At 44.9% G+C, this 19,710-nt stretch overlaps 1 protein-coding gene across 2 annotated transcripts in view; it reads right to left on the reverse strand.

The window, feature by feature from the left end:
* Positions 1-19,710, reverse strand: part of myo1d (myosin 1D) — a 94,199-nt gene that overhangs the window by 42,268 nt on the left and 32,221 nt on the right. For both annotated transcript variants that reach the window (XR_006007871.1, XM_041962107.1), the window contains exons 12-16: positions 11,642-11,712; positions 8,903-8,977; positions 8,283-8,415; positions 7,580-7,746; positions 4,439-4,646 (exon numbers count right to left, since the gene is read on the reverse strand). Coding sequence is in view for 1 of the 2 variants with exons in the window: in XM_041962107.1 (XP_041818041.1) it covers positions 4,439-4,646; positions 7,580-7,746; positions 8,283-8,415; positions 8,903-8,977; positions 11,642-11,712 (654 nt within the window). In the remaining variant the exon portion in view is untranslated. The remainder of the gene's footprint in view (positions 1-4,438; positions 4,647-7,579; positions 7,747-8,282; positions 8,416-8,902; positions 8,978-11,641; positions 11,713-19,710) is intronic.

Below are 19,710 nucleotides of genomic sequence, written 5' to 3' on the forward strand. Positions count from 1 at the left end.
TCATTTTCACATAGAGAGAAGGTGGGGGCGGCCAATGTTTAATTTATAACATCTGTGTTTCTGCTGGATGGTGCGCTGTCTGAGACCCCCCTGCACACAGGAGCACGTGCAGCGGCACTGCGAACCAATCAGGCCTCACTGCAAAGAGCTTCAGGTCGGGTGGATTGACCGGCTGTAGCACCACAAGAGTGGAAAGATGAGTAAGAGCGCATGAAGAAGAGGAGAGAGGGATGGAGAGACCGGCGGGATTAAACGGAGCTGTGAAGGAGCCTCCTCCCCCCTCCTCCAGCTACTCCCCCTCCTCAAAGGAGGAGAGGTTACGCTAATTTAAAGGGCTAAAATGAGAGCGCGGCTACAGAAAAACAACCTGGACAGGAAGTGGCGGCACAGGAGGCCACTCATCCTGACGGAGGAAGTGCGCACATTCACAGGTTGTGTTATTTTGTGGTTTTATGGGACGGGCTGAGTGGCATCGTTATAAATCCATGAGGTAAACGGAGGGACGAGGAGTGTGTCTGAGCCTCAGTCAGAGGCTGACGGCGCTGGCGCCGTGGTCCCGGCTGGCATAAGGCAGCGTGGTGTGCCAGGTGCTGATAAGGGGATTGCTTGGCGCGGCAGATCCGACTCAGGCTGGGATGTTTGTTTGAGTAACAGCAGGGTGGATGCAGGAGTCAATGGAGGCTGCTGTCACAGTGTGTGTGTGTGTGTGTGTGTGTGTGTGTGTGTGATGACCTTAACGCTGACGGAGGGCGAGATTAAATACGCCTGCTCCGACACCTCTGCTGCGTTTGTTTAGGTGGAAAAGCTGCGATTCCTCTGGGCTTTCCCTTCATTATCAAAGCCTGCTTATCCTCGGAGATACAAGATAGGGCTCTCCTGAGGGAGGGGCGGAAGGAACACCCGTCCGCGGAGGGTCAGACGGATCAATACAGGTCAGCCAATCAGTCCACTGATTTGGCTGAACAACCCTTTAATGTCTGAGAGGTTGACCCAGGGTGTGGAGGAATCCGCCCACATGATTCTAATGATTCTAATGTCACAACAACAACAACAACAACAACAGAAACAAGAACAACAACAACAACAACAACGACAGCAACAACAACAACAACAACAACAGAAACAACAACAACAGCAACAGAAACAACAACGACAACAACAGCAACAACAGAAACAACAACGACAGCAACAGCAACAACGACAACAACGACGACAGCAGCAACAACAACAACGACAACGACAACAACAACAGAAACAACAACGACAGCAACAGCAACAACGACAACGACAGCAGCAACAACAACAACAACAACAACAACGAGAACAACAACAGAAACAACAACGACAGCAACAAGAACAACAAAACAACAACGACAACAACAAGAACAACAACAGAAACAACAACAGAAACGACAGCAACAAGAACGACAACAGCTGGTGATCGGATGGTCGCTGGTTCGATTCCCCACCAGACTGGCAGAAAAATGTGGGTCTCCATTAGTCAGCTGATGTGCTCTTGAGCATGGCATGTAACCCCCAAATATGCTCCCAGGGCGCTTGATTGCAGCCCACTGCTCTGTGTGTGTTTCAACAGTGATGGGTTAAAAGCAGAGAAGAATTTCCCAGTGTTGGGATCAATAAAGTAAATAAACTTAAACTTAAAAGAAACAACAACAACAACAACAGCAACAACAGAAACAACAACAACAACAACAGAAACAACAACAACAACAGCAACAACAGAAACAACAACAACAACAACAGCAACAACAGAAACAACAACAGCAGCAACAACAACAACAACAACAACAACAGAAACAACAACAACAACAACAGCAACAACAGAAACAACAACAACAACAACAGAAACAACAACAACAACAGCAACAACAGAAACAACAACAACAGCAACAACAACAACAACAGAAACAACAACAACAACAACAGCAACAACAGAAACAACAACAACAGCAACAACAACAACAACAACAACAGAAACAACAACAACAACAACAACAGCAACAACAGAAACAACAACAACAGCAACAACAACAACAGAAACAACAGCAACAACAACAACAACAACAACAGAAACAACAACAACAACAGCAGAAACAACAACAACAAAACAACAACAACAACAGCAGAAACAACAACAACAACAACAACAGAAACAACAACAGAAACAGAAACAAGAACAACAACAGCAGCAGCTGCAGCTCCTTCAGTAGCAGACTGCTGCTCCCACCCTGTAAGAAGGAACACTACAGGACGCAGGTCCTAACTGAACGTGTGATTTATGTTTAATCACATACACAAAATGTTACTTTTTTCATTCTCTTTAAGTACTTTTAACCTGTGCATATACTATTTTTTCTGCTGTGACACTTATATATTTATTACCGTACAACAGAGTAAACCCTGAACTAAACTTATCTGCACCCACCACGTGCAATTTCTGTTATGTGAAAGTCTTGTGGAATGTGTGGCAGTATATTTCTTATGTTTTTATAGTTCTTTTGTGGCAATAAATTTTTTTCTTTTGTATTACTTGTTGTTCTTGTATAGAATGTACATATACATTCATGTATATATATATATATATATATATATATATATATATATATATATATATATATATATATATATATATATATATATATATAGTAACGCAGTGTTTTTGAGCTAGCTGTCAGTCATCCAGGTGATTTGCGTGGCACATTCTTGATTCTGCAGCTGGACAGAGCAGCAGTTTACAAAGCAATGCCTCCATCTATCAAAGTGACAGCGTTCTGATCTGACACATGTCAGCGAATGCATCATAACCACACCGAGATGCTGGCACTGCCCGTGAGGGGCGAGAGCCTCGAGCAGTGATCAATATTCACAGCAGATCATTTAAAACACATGAAGCTGAAGGGAAAGCTGCTTCCTGGTGCAGAGAAATAAGAATTCAATCTATTCTGACTCCAGCAGAAAGTGTCACTGTGAAAAGACGGAGCCTGTGGCCCCATCCAAGCAGACTCAAGATTTAGTCAGAGGAAAAAATCAAAGTCAATCACTCTCTGTAAGAATTCTGACAACAGGTGACAAATGAAGGCTTCTCCCTCCTTCTGTTACACAGCAGATCACCTCTTTCAGCCCAGCATGGATCTGATTTCATGATCCAGTGACAAATTAAAGCTAAATAGTGAATGTGAGTGGAGAAACCTAATAAATGCAGATACGTCCACATGGGGAGGGAGGACAGGAAAACCATCACCTCTGAATCTCCTCCATCATCCTCAGGAGAGAACACTAAAGTGTTCTGGAGGCTCGAGGTAGAACAAACCTCACCAAGACATTTCATGTACATTTACCTTCTTTAATCACATGTTGGGGGATTTCTTCTAGAGCTAATACACAAACTTCAATATTTGCATATTTTAAGTCATATTGTCATTTCAATATTAAATAACGTCACTGCAGGTTTGTGCAGGCAGATTTCAGCTTCTAAACCAAACGAGGTGTATTAATCCAATGAATCATTCAAACCTTGCAGAGCACGAGAGGAGCTGCAGCAAATGCTAAATATACACTTCACACCTAAATCACATTTCGCTCTTGTTCAGAAGGTTCAATGTGCCGCATAAAACTTTCAGCCAAACTTATGTGATGCAAAAAATAATTGATTTCACATACTTTGACCTCAATAATGCACTCAACCAGATCATTTAATGCATGAAAGCATTAGCCAGTCATCAGCTCCATTACATTCACAGCCCTTTGATAAATGTTCAGTCAGAGAGATTAATGGTGATAGAAGGACAAACCTGCTCTGTGCTGATCACATTTAAAGAACATTGTTGTTTCCAAAACCCTGAAACATTTCAGATTAAAATTCTGAGATCCACTCACACATCTAACAACTTCACCAGATCTGTGTGGGTGAAACTCAGACATTCACGAAGAGACGAACGCTGAAAATACGAGATTAGATCGGCTCCAAAAATACACCTCGCAGTATAAAAATGTGAGTTTTTCCAGTCTCTGAGGTTATTCATATGCAGAACAAGAGCTGGTGAATTTCAATGAGAACACGACTCGGGCCTTGAGACCAGATCATCCCTCGCGGGTTTGTTCGCAGGCCCTCAGCAGATAAAAGCTGTTGATGACGAGCAATCAGAGGTATTCACAATGACAGATGTTTGCAAATAGGAACTCTTTCATTATCACCCGACACTGAAAGGACAGCGTTCATTTGGTTCATCGGTTTAAATTCAAGGCACAATCAGGGAGCGATAAAGCCTGATTAAAAAAGTAATGAATCCGTGACTGTAGGGGGCTTCTCAACGGCTCTCCTGCTTATATTCAGCAGCAGAAATGTCATTAACGCCGGAGCAATAATGCATCAGTAATCTGCAGCTCAAGAGCAACCACGAGGTAACGAGTCTCTCACCTTCTGCAGGAAGAGGACAATCCTCTGGACCATTTCTGCTCGCTGCTCCTCCAGGCTGAAGAGGGTCCGCGGGGTGCGGATGAACACCTTGGTCTTCCCGTAGGCCACGTCGTGGTCGAACCCGCAGCCCTGCAGCAGCCGCTTCACCGCGTCTTTGTCCGACGGCAGGTCGTGGTTGGGCCACGTAAACTCTGAGATCATCTTGTATCTGCGGGGACAACGTGGTCGTGTCAGGAAATGCAGCAGGAAGGAGCAGGAAGTGGATCTGGATTACAGCAACCTCCTGCACACAGCTAACCCGGCGCCACGGGTCCAAGGTGCTGGGAAACAGCTGCATACCAGCTTACCATTGATTACATCTGGAAACCTATGATGAAAAACACCACGCGTGTTTTAACCATGCTAGCAGCGCGGCTCCTGTAGACCAGGGCCGCCACTGTTAGCCGACTGGTCCATTAGCTGCTAAGCTCAGTGGCGGGCAACAGAAATGCTAATCAGTTCAACTTATTAATACTTTATCAATGCACACATTTAAATTTATTTAATGGCAGGGTCTCCGCTAGCCGCTCATTACTGTTTTTAACCCCGGAAACTCGCTGAAGTCTGTAGACACTGTTGTCACTGCTTCTCTCCTGATTCTGTAAATTAAGTTTATTTCAACCAAATCAGAGCTGGTGCTGAGTGTTGGAACAGTTGAAAAATGAGCTGAGAAGGTTTTGGTGACTTTTATTCAGTTTCTGTTGAGGTTCATCTCTGTGGGAATCCTCTCCATCATGTTCTCAGAACAACAATCGGAGTCGTCCGAGGGGAAACACACAGTGATGGTGAACGCTCGCAGGACTCACTCTGCGGCCCGTCTCTCACCTGCCGGCTGCTCGATCAGAACCCGGCTCATTTAAAAAGCTCCTGTCCCCGTTTGTCACTCACACACAAACACACGAGAAAACTGGGTCCATGAACACGGATAATATCTGAGCAGGGACGCTGAAATCTTGGCACACACTGTAAAAAATCCCACGTTCACACAGTCTCATTTCTTTTGTTTTGTCCCTGAATAATCCGCCTGTGTGCTGTTTTAAATGGCTTCAGATCATTTTATCTCTGAAGGAGTGTGTGTGTGCTCAAACACTGTACAGTGCAGATCTTCATGGGACTGCTCCTGGCACAGAGCCATGGAAACCACATCATTTAGTCCATGAAAAGGGGATTAATTATCGTACAGTGCACCTGCAGCCCAACACGGGGGGTAAAGGGTCAAATTACGCTTGTGAGAGTCTTTTCAGCTTATAATTGGACTGAAATACAGAAGCTTCAAAGCATGTTTTTAAGGCCTTACAGTCTTTATGTCCACTATTAACCTGATGTTTTTAAGACCAGTGAGTCATTACACTGAGACTACATTCAGTCACACACTGATGAATCGAAGCTCATAATAAAAACGTTATGCACAGCTTGTAGGATGGGGGCTGAGGAACAGCTTGTGCTGCTGTCTCTTAATGAAAGTCCTTCATGTTTTAGTCTGCGTCCGTGTGGGTTGTTTCTACACTGAAAAACAAGAAGCCTTCAACACATGGAAATCTACCAACCACAGAAACAGATTATGAGGCTATTCTGAGACAGCGGCGATGCTCTCAGTCGTCCAAGATCCAACGATCCCGGCGCCCGGCAACAGGCCGCATCCCGCTGGCGAGGCCATGATGTAATACCGAGTCTGAACACATTGGCGAGGGGGATTCGAGCGACAGAGCCGGATGACTCGTTAGCACGTTACGCAAAAGACTCATTACCTAATCCTCCGTCCGCCGCGGTGGTGTCTGCGGGGGCAGCGGGTAAATGTGACAGCTGGGGAATCCGGCCGAGCTCCAACAAGGACAGTCTGCGTCTGAGACGGCGTTACGGACCGTCGTGACTCAACAGTCCTGCACTCTGACCACGGGGATCAATAAAAACATCGATCCCACGGCGGTGTAACTGTGTGCCAGCAATGCTCTCTGGGTCCTCGTCCTCCGCAGAGACACATCGAGTGACGTCTGAGACTCCAGGTTCCACGTCTGTCCATCGCTAGTCTCTGAAGTCTCGCCCTGATTGACCCTGACCGACATTCTGCAGGCTGTGAGAGACAACTGTTTTCATTCATTTACTGTTTAGTCTGTGAAATGTCACAAAAGGTGTGGAGACGTCCTCAGGTGACGTCCTCAGGAGACGTCCTCAGGTGACGTCCTCAGGTGACCAAGAAGATTCAATTTTTACAAAAATAAAACGCAGACATGCAGCAAATCTCTGCAACCAGAGAATATTTCCAGTTTCTTAAACAACTCAAACTGTTCAGTTGACTCTGAAATTGTTCCTGATCAATGTTGAACATTTTTATCGACCGTCTGTATTTAAAGCAACTGAAACACATTGTTCACATGAAAAGTAGCTCGTATCTGTACTTCATGTGTCCGCTGTAGAAGTCACATGACTTCTTTATCATGTGACTAATTCTTTGTTTTATTGAAAGCATGAATGTGAATTCTTTATAGTGAAGCACTTTGAGCTGCATTTCAATACAAAAACTCATTATTTCTATTTTTTATTGATTTTTGTTTTACTGATGTTGTTTTTTAACAACAACAACAACAACAACAACAAGCACCTTCAACCAACTGAAGAATTTCTAATCAAACACTTTTTATAATTTAAAATGGTACAGACAGAACTGGTTAGCATTACTAATTAAAATAAGATAAGATAAGATCAATAAAGTTTTATCTTATCTTATCTCTTAATCGTGCTGACTTTTTCCATCCGAGTATTTGACTTGATTATTTGATTTCTGTGTGTCTGTCAGTACTGTGATGGTCTGTGAGGAGCTCCTGTAAAGACTGATGTACTATTAGTAGTTCTTATCATCGTCCTATTGTTATTCCTCGTCTTATTTTCTGTGTCATATACGGCAGTAAAGTGAATGTCTTTGGGTTTCAGGCTGCCGTGTGTTCATTTTATAGAAAAAGTGATAAAAATAAAACAGATAAAGAAAATAATTGGAAGTTTCATGCCGACATGTAATGAATGAAACCATATAAGAAGAGCAGGATGTAACTGACTGAAACAAGGTTGATCACATGGTCAGGTGCGTGGACTGACTGTGATGATTACCTCTGCAGGAAGCGAGGGTACGTCTGTCTGTAGGCGAAGCCGGCACGCCGCACTCTGACGTTCTCCAGCAGCCCGAGGTACTCCACCTGGTGGCGGCAGCGCTCCTGCTCGAACAGCAGAGGAGACTTCACGTCGTTGGGCTTGACGCAGCGAACGTAGTACGGTTCCTGCGTGGGGCAGCAGGGGGCGACAGCGTGAACGACTGCTGAGCATGTTTAATGTGTTTCAACCTGCAGGACTGACCATGACTTCTATATGCTGCACGGAGAAAAGAGCTCACGTCGAGCGAAAAACAAGGAGAAACTGTTTGGGGCTCAGAGGGTTTTTCAATTCTTCAAAGAGTTTTGTTGAAGGAAAATGACACAAACTTGTTTAAACTGAATATTGAATATTGAGAAGCTTTTACTCAAACGACTGAAATATCATCAGTAACTGTTTTGATGGAGAACATCATCATTTAAAACATTTTCAGTAATGTTTTAGCCCCCAGAGATATTGTTGTTTCCACGTTCTTCTTTACAAACTGATCTTTGGACTTTGTTCGGACAAAACGAGCCATCTGAAGACGTCATTTTCACTTTTGACAGACGAAGCCATGAACTGATTCATTAAGAAAGCAATCATTGTGTGCAGGCCTGCTGGCGAGGGCCGTCTCCTGTGTTTGCCCCCCCCCGCAGCCCTGGACAGACTGCTGACTCCTCACCTTGCAGGCCAGGTTCTCCACCAGTGAGATCATGGAGTTCTTGAAGAGCGTTGCTGCTGTCAGCGGCCGTTTGGTGACCTCAGTGATGCTCAGTTTGCCCTCAGGCCACATCCCCTTCAGGACCGGGTTAGAACTGGACACATGAGAGGGTGGAGACATGAAGGGTGGAGACATGAAGGGTGGAGACATGAAGGGTGGGGTTGTATAAGCAGAGACGACAACACAGATCAGTGACTGTGGCGTCTGACAGTCGATAAAGATCAGAACGAGCGAGAGCTGCATTTCAATGACTCCGATGTTGCAAAATTTGTATTTTAATGTGAACTCTGGATGCAACCCCAAACCAAAATGTGCTCCGTATGTCATTAGCACCCGTGTTAAAACATTTTTTGACCGCCATCCAAACATCCTGCTTCTGAACCGTGTGAAGAGAATCATGAAATACACGTCAGACAGGTCAGGAATGACGAGACCTCACATGTCCATCGAGCAAGAACACAGAGAACACAGCGCTCTGGACGGGACGGGAGATTAGCTGTACGAGGCCTGTTTCTGAGGGGGGGTCATGTAATCAAAGTGCAAGGAACAGAGTGAAGAGTGTGTGTGTGTGTGTGTGTCACCTGTTGTACAGCAGTCTCTTGAAATCCTGGAACAGAGTGTCTTTGTTCTTATCTATGAAACCCACCACTGAGTACCTGAGAGGAGAGGGAGGCAGGTAAATGTGAGCAGCCACACACACACACACACACACACACACACACACACACACACACACACACACACACACACACACACACACACACACACACACAGCTTCCTGTCCTCCACCACTAACTTCACGGCCACTTTATTAGGCACAGCTTTGTCCCCAGAAGAGCCTGAGTTGTTCGTGTCGTGGGTTCAGTTTTGGGAAACTTTGAGATTCATGACAGCATCACACAGCTGCTGCAGATTTGTTGGCTCCACCTTCCTGCTGTGAACCCCCCCACATCCCAAAGCTGCTGCACGACTGGGCTGAACGGGAAGACTGGAGGCCAGTGGAGAACCCTGGACTCAGCGTGTTCGTGGACGCTGTGAAGCGAAGGTCTGGTTGTGTGTTTTTCCTGGCCTGGCTCTCTGTCCCTGCTCACTTACCCCAAGCCATGAACTTTACCAGTGGAGGGGGGGTCAGAAAGCCTTTCTATCCCTGGTTAAAGTTGAGAAATGGTTACGGTTTGAGAGGATCGGAGCTTTGTGACCTGGTGGACGGCTGCTCCCCTGCTGGGGGAGGCCAGTAGATGAGCAGACTGTGGTCTTACAGGGGTGCACACAGGCAGCTCCGACACTCCATATATTTATATTTAACCAGGCTCAGTTGGTATTTCAGGGCCGACAGTGTGCCAGGAACATAATCCCAACGCCATCAGACCACCAGCAGCCTGAAGGTGTGACTGCACAGACTCTGAGTTAACGTGATGAAGCTGCTGTTAAACAGAGCTGTCATCCACCCCGCTGCCACACGGCCCGGTCTGAGTGGCTCAGGGATCAATCAGGCCCCGCTCCTCCTCCTGAGTCCTCCCCTGGGTGGAGGACACTCAGCCCTCGCAAATGGGCTCCACACGTTCCTCTGAGAGCACTTTTTGGGGGCTGAGCATGTGTGATTTATTCATCTGTCCGAGTACTCTGGGGATCCTGTGGGACGCCCTTCAGTGAAGATGTCGTTTAAATGTTGGAGTGAGTGTGTGTGTGTGTGTGTGTGTGTGTGTGTGTGTGTGTGTGTGTGTGTGTGACTGTGTGTGTGCAGTAGTGTGTGTTCCTCAACTCCAGTGTGGACATTTATGTTGCAGTGATTCATGTTCGCTGGGTCCTAAAACCAGCAGCACCCAGACTGAGTCAAAGTGTCGCCATGTTGGAGTCTTATGTGCTTAAAATTATTCCTCTTTCACGCTGATCTGAGGTTAATCCACATTTTCATTTTGGGTTATTTCACGTTGTGACTCCTTTCTGCTGAAAAGCTGCCGGACATTTTTAACTTTTTAAAAGCAGCATCACTCGGCGTTCTTTGTGGCGTGCACAGCATTCATCTACAAGCTCAAAGAAGTGGAGAATATTTGGCTGGAAAAATTTGATTCTTTTTTCATTACACCTCTTATAAAAAGCAAATTCTCTCAATCACAAGAACAATGCTGGAGGCAGTGCGGCAGCATGAACGCAGACCACTCCCATATATTCTGGTTATGCCCAAACATTCAAACTTTTTGGGGTATTGTATGTATTACCGTGGGAAAGATCTTGGGATACACAATTCCTAATGATGTGATGGTCCTCTGTTTTTGTGTTTTAAACGAAAATGTGATTATTAAAAAAGACTGGTATTTATGTAAGATAATGTTGATGGCCTGTAACAAAATGCTGGTATAAAACTGAATCTCCAAGCATGAACCAATGGATTGACAGAGTGAAGGAGATGTGTTTAATGGAAAAGATGACTCAGATCTAGTGGAGCAGTCTTTCACAGGAAATGGAAGAAATGGACTGCTTTTATCAAATCGATTGAGGATGCCACACACTAACAAGTCAAGACACTGGACAATAATTACAGCGTTGCCATTCGAGGAGCCCCCATGTTTTTGTTTGTGTTCTTGTTTTACTTTCTTGACAGTCTGTTGTCAACTTGTTCATTTGTTCTTTCTGGTAATTGAAAATATTAAATAAATAAAAAGTATAAAAAAAAAAAAAAAAGCAGCATCACTCTGTGTCAGAGACGTGCTTCGTTGCACCTGCTGGGTGTTATTTGTCCAGCAGTGTCACGCGGTGCTGAAGCACACCTGAACACGTCTGCAGCAAGGTGAGCACAACAACTTTTCTATGTGAAGGGACTGTTTAAAGCTTCCAGCTCTGCCTGAAACCCTCCAGCTTCAGAGTTTTCAGACACCGAGTCAAAGCCAGGATGTCGTGTTGGCTCTTCTTTCAGCAGCTTTTAGCTTTAATAAGGTTTCATAAGTCTTACATGTGGATGAAAACAATCCTTCGTTTGGCTTCAGTTTCATTGGTGCAATTCTCCAAATACTGTTTGTTATATTTGAGGCTTCATATGAAGAAAGGGATCAAAGGATTTATGGGTTCACTGGGTGGGGGCAAATATTCAGACACAAAGGGTGGAGGAGACAAAGGAAGCTGCATCGTGAAAAGAACACGAGGAAGGTGTGAACGAGTGGAGTTCCCACATCCCACAACAACCATCGAGCTTCCTTTCAGACTCCCGTCTGGAGCAGCTTCAGGAGGAAGCTCTGAGGCGTGAAAAGTGTACAAATGTGGGAAAAGAGCATGAATCATCGCTAAAAGCTTTTCCTGAATAAGTCAAACTTTAAGATACTTACACCACGTCTCCTGCATAATGCCTGATACGAAAGTCTCTGTCAAACTCCAGGCTCTTGTCAGTCGGCGAGAGCTGCAGAGACAGACAGGAAGGACAGGAAGCGGCGAGTGAGCGAGACTGAAGCCTTCAGTCGAAGAAGACGTTCAGCGTTAATCTGGGAAAAGAAGGCTAGTGCCAGTAATACAGCCGTGTTTACTGCTAACACTGTGAGGATTCAAGTTTTTAAGGTGTGATGTTTTCACAGGTGAATCCAAGAGTTTAGACCTAATATTAATTAAATATTCACGTGTGTGGCAAAGCCTGTCTGTGCTTTATTGTTTCAGGATTTGTCAAAAACTCAAAACCTGAGACTGTTTTTGAGCCTCAGAGTCGGTCTGAGTCGAGTCTGACGTTCATCAGGATTTCTGCGTCAGGCCTCGTGTTAATGTGCCATCCTGAGACAAACTCCACGCCGTCCACAACAGAACAAAAAAAAGATCTGAAACTGAAACATGAACATCTGGAAAGCTGCATTTCAGCCAGAAGAGATTCATTAATTAGACGAGAGGAAGGTGGAGACGGAAACAGATCGAGAGCAAATCAATTGTTCAATCATCAGAAAATCATTCATATTATTATTGTTTGTGTGATTTGACTTTTTGTTACGTTCTCAGTAAATCATCAGTTATCATGCATCACTAACGCAGAGGGACCAGACCTGAAACAAACTGGTTCCAGACTCACTTTACCTGTACGACAGCAGCAGGTGTTCATCCCTGATCTGACCATTTCATGGAGAAAACGTTTGTGGGATGAATTTTACATCTTTGAGGTGTTTTTGGGAAACGGCGCCCAGGTTCAGTCTAACCGTCTCAGGTTTGTGACTTCAGTCTGACTCCACCCCAGAGCTGAGGAGGAGGAGCTGCTCTGTTTGTTTTAAGCCTTGATCAAATGTATATGTTAAATGAACACGTCCCTCTTGTTCCCACACAAACAGCATTTAAGCCTCTAAAACAGAGAAAAACGTGCAGATTTTTCTAAACTGCACGATGCTGCTGATGAGCAGGTGCACAGATCTGTTGTAAAGATCTCCTGCACACGCTCCCACAGCTTCAAAGAAACTGTTTGGACTCTTCAGCATCGCTGTGTTATCACTCTTCATAGTTTGAACTAAATGCTAAATGCGACTGCGGCAGCAGAGGCAGCGACCCGGAAAACACCAGCGCTGTCAGGCAGGATGAAGACTGACAGAAAGAGGAGGAGGAGGAGGAGAGAGGAAGGAATGACGTGATGAACAAAATTCAAGAACGCAGGCAAAAGAGCCGTGAGACGAGGACTGAGGAAGAGGAGGAGAGGTGAATGTGGAAGAAGAAGAAGAAAGAGTGGAAGTGTGTGTGATACTGATCCTGGATGTCACAGCCTCGCAGCTACTTCTGATGAGTCGGCTTCCTGTCACAGACGGTATTATGCTGACATCAGAGATCAGAGGAAGAGAAGTGGAGGGAGGCATCCTGCACTCTCATAACAACCCCAGGAGGGGCGTGATTAGCATACAGGAAGAGAAGGCCATGAGCGCAGGAAGCTGCGGAGTGACTGACGGTAACACAGAGTCCAGACAGGTAGACGGTTCAGCGGACAGCACGTGGACGTCCCTTCGGTCGGTCCTTTAAAACACTACTTAGTTCCCTTTAAAGGAACAGTTCAACATTTTAGCACAAAAACTGAATGTGGGGGCGAACAGCCAGTCTGCCTGTCAACACCATTAAACTGTTTAATGCAAACGAACACAAATTATTTGTTGACGAGAAACAAACCTGCTGACCTCACAGCGAGGTGGTGTAGGTTACATTTTACACTTTAAACAGAGCCAGGCTAGCTGATTCCCTTTGTTTTTAGTCTTTATGCTAAGCTAGGCTAAGCTTAGCTTCTTATCTCGCTCTCGAAAAGAAACCAAATAAACACGTCTCCCAAAATATGAAAATTTAAATTTTTTTGCCTCGGTTTGTTGACTTGCTCACATTTTGTTGCTTTGGTCATTTTTACCTGATATTAGTGCTGTGAAGGCTGCTTCTCTTTCTGTCTGTTTTAATTGAGTTTCTTGTTGACGTTCGGCTCTGGGAGTCTGCACAGGGCGTTTTATTTTGAAAACCTACCAGATTCTCTACACCGTTCCTGTCTGACTTCCTGTCTGACTTCCTGTCTGACTTCCTGTCTGGCTCGACCCTTCTGAAGAGCAAACAGAGCTGCTCGGACAGAACGTGAATGTTACGTAACGTCTGATGGAATTTCTCCTCTAATATTGATCAGACAGTAATATTTTACACAGCGCCACGACTTCCTGTCAGCAGTTTGTGTTTCTCTCTGGGTTCTGGTTAGAGGGTCAGTCTCTACGTTACAAAGTGAACATGCACAGACCTCGGACCCCATCAAACACCGCTGGGATGAAGCGGATCACGGACTGTGAGCCGGACCTCGTCACCCAGCGTCGGTGTTGGGGCTCACTGATTCTTTCATGTCTGATGGAGTAAATTTAATCCAAACAGTGTTGGAGGCAGTAAATTATACAGTCTGATGTTTTCAGACAGTGATTCTGACATTTTAAAGATTTTAGTGACTCTGCTCTTCAAATCTCAAAGTATCTTGAGGCTTATTGCTTTAATCTGAAATGAGATGTTCCACAGTAACATACAGCAAAGTGGGGGTGTCCACATACTTTTGGCCACGCAGTGCATAAAAACTGGACACAGACAGACAGACAGTCATCAGCTGAGCCCACAGTGTGTTCCTTTACTGTGAGTCTGAGACAGACACACACACACACACACACACACACACACACACACACACTCAGACCAGCGAGACAAACAGATGCACCGTCAGACAGACAGCCTGCATCTGCTGGAAGCCACACTGCCCCCCTCCATCAGCATCAGTCACACTCCAACACACACGCACACGCACACGCACACACACACACACAATTGGCAGCTTTATTATGATCACCTCCTCTGTGTTTGGGACTCAGCCTAATGTTAAGGGTGTGGTAGTTTGTGTGTGTGTGTGTGTGTGTGTGTGTGTGGCGAGGGCAACAGAAACAAGGTCAGAATAATGATGAGGAGGAAACAGGGAAGGAGGAAGGTGAGCATGAGCAGATTATTTAAATCTTAAAGCACAGTGAGAGCAGGCGGCCAGCTGACACTGATCAGTTACAGATGTTTGTTCCTCATAAATCACACCACATGTTCCAGTGTGGAGCAATCATTCCAGGACACACTGGCTGATGGAATTATTGGATTAACAGACATTTAATAAAAGTCAATAATTGTGAATTATCGAAGTCGTTCGTGAAGCAAAGATCAACAGATTACAGCTTCTCATGTGACATCCTATTAGCATGCTTCACCTGTGCGAGCCGCCCGCTGAGACACCTGAGAAAAGTGATTATGGAGGCAGGTGAGAAGAAAATCAGGAAAAAAGTGACGAAAGAAGCGAAGACAACAGAGAGCTGCTCAAACTGAGATAGTGAAAGAGAAAAAGCTGGAGAACGAGTGGGAAGAGGAAGGAAATGGATCTAATGCTTCAGCGAATGAGTTAAAAGGCAGATCTGGGAAGAAGAAAGAGAAAAAACATGTTGATGCTTCAGCTCAGTTTTGATTCAGGAATAAGGCTGATTTTTATATAATAAATAAAGCCGACATACTGCTTTAAATGACCTTATAAAGCTGAATATTGAGCTTTTCTTCAGATCCCACCTGCCTTCTGTGGCTGAAATCCAGCCTGATATGAGCAGTGAAACCATAACAACGGGAGAAAAGATGCTATAAAGCTGCGAGGATCGAGTCAGGTGATCCTTCAAATTCTTCTACGAGAAACCAGTTTACATTCAATCTGGTTCATTACTCATACAAACATTGGTTTAAAGCTCGGTGCATCAGGCTAACGGTTTTATTTAATTCTATTATTATTTTCTGGTCTTGTGTTTTCTTTTGTCTGCCTTCATGTGTTTAAAGCGTCTGTTCTTTTCATTTATCTTCATGGCAGCGTGCATCTTTGCAGTTTCTCTGCAATAAAAGGAGAAAAAACAAAGACAAAAGGTTCAATAACCTCCAGAAACAGCTGGCTACTGCAGACGTCACTCAAACAGGACCAAACATTAACTGGGGACTACTTTCAGCGGAGGATTGTTACACCTCAGGCAGAATGTAGGGCAGCAGGACGGCGTATGTGGGACTGACTCTAAATAACCTGCAGGGCCACGTTCCTGATCCTTCATTCATGCTGCCACCAGCAGCTGCTCCAACATGCTAGCTGTCTGAGGCTAACGTGTTGCTCCTGCAGCCACAGGTGTTGTGCACCTTTACTCTTCCTCTCGCTGTACTTCCTTTGGGGACCGCTGATGTCTGGGGATACTTTGTCTCTTCCAAGCATGAAGGACGATGGAGCTCATCGACTTTACTTTAGAACGATTTCCAGTAAACACTCCACCACCTGCTGTCTCCAACCTCATGTGCAGTACTTCGCTTTAGCAGTGCATCTGGATGCATAGTGGGGGCAGAATAAAGTGTTTCTGGACACCAGCAGAGCTCAGTGGCACAGAGGACACAGCATCAGCCAATGAGACAGTCAGAGAAATAAACCAGTCAGTTTGCTTGTGGTGCAATGATCTAAAAATAGCAGAAGAAGATGTAAACAAGTGCGCAGTGTGCTGGCAGTCGGTCAACAAGAGTTAAACATTTATGAAACCAGTTAAAGTTCAGGGATGAAAGCGAAGCATCGAGCAAACACAGCCTGATGAAAACAAACTGGAGACAGTTTACTGCAGCATCACATTCAGTTTCCCTGCAGACTCTGTAAACAAGCACCCCCGATTCATTCACCGCGAGGCTCAGAGGCCTGGAAGCCACATCAGCGCTGGGTGGAGGCTGAGCACAGGTCCAGCTACAGGAAGACCTGCTGGATCAGATCGGACTCGTTCTCTGCTCTCTGCTTTAAATCTTTGGCAGTGATGTTGAACAGCAGAGATTGAAGATGTTCAGTATGTGCAGGATATTTTGCTTGCTGTGTCTTTGTTGTTTGTGTTTTCACTACATCTCAAGTCCTTCAGTGGGGAAGCTGCTCGGCCACTCCACCCTTTTCTGTCAACCTACAGTATTTTCTCCATAAAGCACCACAGGCTGCATGTTATTAATTAAATGTGATTATAACAGCTGTCGTACAACAATTCTTCTTGCAGCTTGTTTCTTAAAATGAGACATTTGGCAGATTGTGCTCAGCAGCTTCATCACAGCTGCTGCCTCTGCTGGAATTCAGGTTGACTGGAGAACCAAAATAATGAGCAACAAGAGTGAAAAATGAAGGAGGAGGCTGCAGATTGGACTGATAATTGTGTCCATACAAACCAACGACAGTATTTTACTTTATGCATACATCATGTGACCCACAGTTAATATGAAGGAAACTAAAAATATCACCGCTGACTGGATTTGTAGGCCTGGTTTTCATCCGACACGCCTCCACCTTTCCTCTCCCTGGATGCACATGTCTCACTTCCTCTCACATTTAATTCCCCGTCTCCTCCCGTGCACCTCTTCCTCTTCACACTTTCATCCTGGCAGACCCACTCGAAGCGACGAAGAGCAGCTCGGGTCTTTCAAGGCTGCAGAGCTCGTGCTCAGCCTTGATATTTTCACTACTTTCCAAAGAGCTCATTTGCATCGTGAGTGTAGGTTAGAAAGTCTATTCTGGGTCACACACACACACACACACACACACACACACACACACACACACACACACACACACACACACACACACACACACACACACACACACACACACAGAGGCTTTCTTTCCTTCTGTCCTTTGGCTGAGTAATTCAGCAGTCTCAAGGTTCTTCTCCACTCCTGATGTTAAATTCAAAGGCATAAAAATAAAGACTATTAATGGAATATTTTCAGATCTAATATAGAAACACAAGAACTATGTATGAATAAAAGAGGTCATCACCTGCATCGCAGACATGAAACTGAGGCTTTCAGAGTCACATTGTGCAGACATGTTTCTCCACAGGTCTGCTTCACAATGATTTCTGTTCATTTCAGTCAAGAACAGGTGTGAAAGTATTACTCTGACCACTAAGTGGCGCTGTGGACAAAATGCCTAATTGGACATGGCAGTCCCACTGATATACATTTTCAATTAACGTCCATATGGACCAATTAATCGCCCTCAAAATGAATCACCCTGACATCGATCAGCGTACAGAAAGAGCTTAAAACAGACGATAATTAATCACCGTAAAGCTCAAACAGGAGCTCGTTCTTAAAGGCTGTAAAGTGGCTCTATCGTGTCCACTGTGTGAGTCCAGTACACCACCCGAGTGCTACGTATACATGTGACGATGGAAACACATTAATCGCTTCATATCATGCTCCATCGTTTAGCTTAGCTCAGCTTCTATCATATTGACTGTTAATTCAAACAGTCCAAAACACCCTGGAGATCTACTAAAGCCCCCAGCAGTTCACACTACTTCCTGACAAAAGTCCATTATGTTAATGTTGCCTGGCAACAGGACTCCAGACAGTACGGGAAAAAAAAAAAAAGGATTTCTGGCTAATATTGATTTAGAGCCATATTGGTTCCAGGAGGTAACAGCTGGATGACGAAGTTTCAAGCTTTCTTTTCATGTGTTTTCATGTGTGCTGCCAGAGGAGCAGGTCAGAGAGCAGCAGCAGAGCGGCAGCAGGAGCGGATCGACTCCGAGATGATGGGAGTAAAGGGAGGCTGCCCAATCAATACAGCCTGCAGCACAGAGCAATCTTCACCCCGTCTTGACTCAGCCTTGGTTATTCACAGTTCCCTTGTCATGGTGTGCTGTATTCACTGGAAGGGCTAACAGCGTCTGCAGGATTCAGAGCCTGGCTCAGTGGATCAGGGGCTCGGTGGATCAGGGGCTCAGGGGCTCGGTGGATCAGGGGCTCAGTGGACCAGTATTCGGCCTCTGAACAGGCCTCACTTTGCAGCCTGTTGATTTGAGTGTTCTGATCTGCAGCACTCTGACTCCTACAGTTCACAGATGTTTGCCTTCTCATCATTCATTTCCTCTGCATCACCATCTCACTCCCTCTTTTCCTCTGCTCTCTTCTCCTCATACATTTCTAACCACATCCCTTCACTTCCCTCTCCCTCCAACTCCCTCTCTCACACAGCGAAGCGCCAGCTCCACACGCTCCCATTGGCTGGCAGTGACATCACTTGTGCAAAGTGTCGAGTCAGACTCCCGCTCGCTCTCTCTGACAGCTGATGCCCCCTTGTGTCCGCAGAGAAAACTGCAGTCATTTAAAAACAGCCTTCTTCTTTTTACATGTTGAACATGTGCAGGGAAACTGAAACACACTGACCCCGGATCAGTGATGATGAGCGACTTTCACCTTATCTAAGATCACATCACAAACCCAGACTGTTAGCAAAGTAAATTGGCTTAGTGTGTTTTGTGTGGCTGTGCAGGCCATTAGAGTGAATTAGACTGGAAGCCATCCTGATTATTAACATTATTAACAGGATCATGTTCAGTCTCGTCTCGCTGCTGTTACTACGGTTACTCTCTACACGGTGTAATCTGCCCTCTGCTGTTCTCAGGTTACTACAGCATCCTCCTGCATCAGATGAATCTCATACGCTGCTTCATGGTTATATTTAGGTTGATTTGCTGATTCTCAAAGAGTCCACGTAAAACCAACATTAAACAGGATGTGGTCACTTGTTAATCCTTCTAAAAACAGCACAAAGACAATATATTTAAAGTTTGACCTTCATCATTCGTTTGCACATGACTGCATTGCTTTTTGGAATGGAGGTTGTAATTATACCTGTAAATATGCTAAATTATAACTGTAATAAAATCCACGATTATTTCAACTGCGAATGTTTTATGTTCAGCATTGAGCTGCAACAAGCTATCGTTTGTATATTAGATTAATATGCTGATTATTTTTCAATTAATTGATTAATTGTCTGGTCTATAAACTGTCAGAACATCAGCTCTGACTAACGAGCAGAACAAGCAGAACATTGGAGAAGCTTCATAAT

This window comes from Chelmon rostratus, chromosome 21, assembly GCF_017976325.1.
Source record: "Chelmon rostratus isolate fCheRos1 chromosome 21, fCheRos1.pri, whole genome shotgun sequence".
NCBI lineage: Eukaryota > Metazoa > Chordata > Actinopteri > Chaetodontiformes > Chaetodontidae > Chelmon > Chelmon rostratus.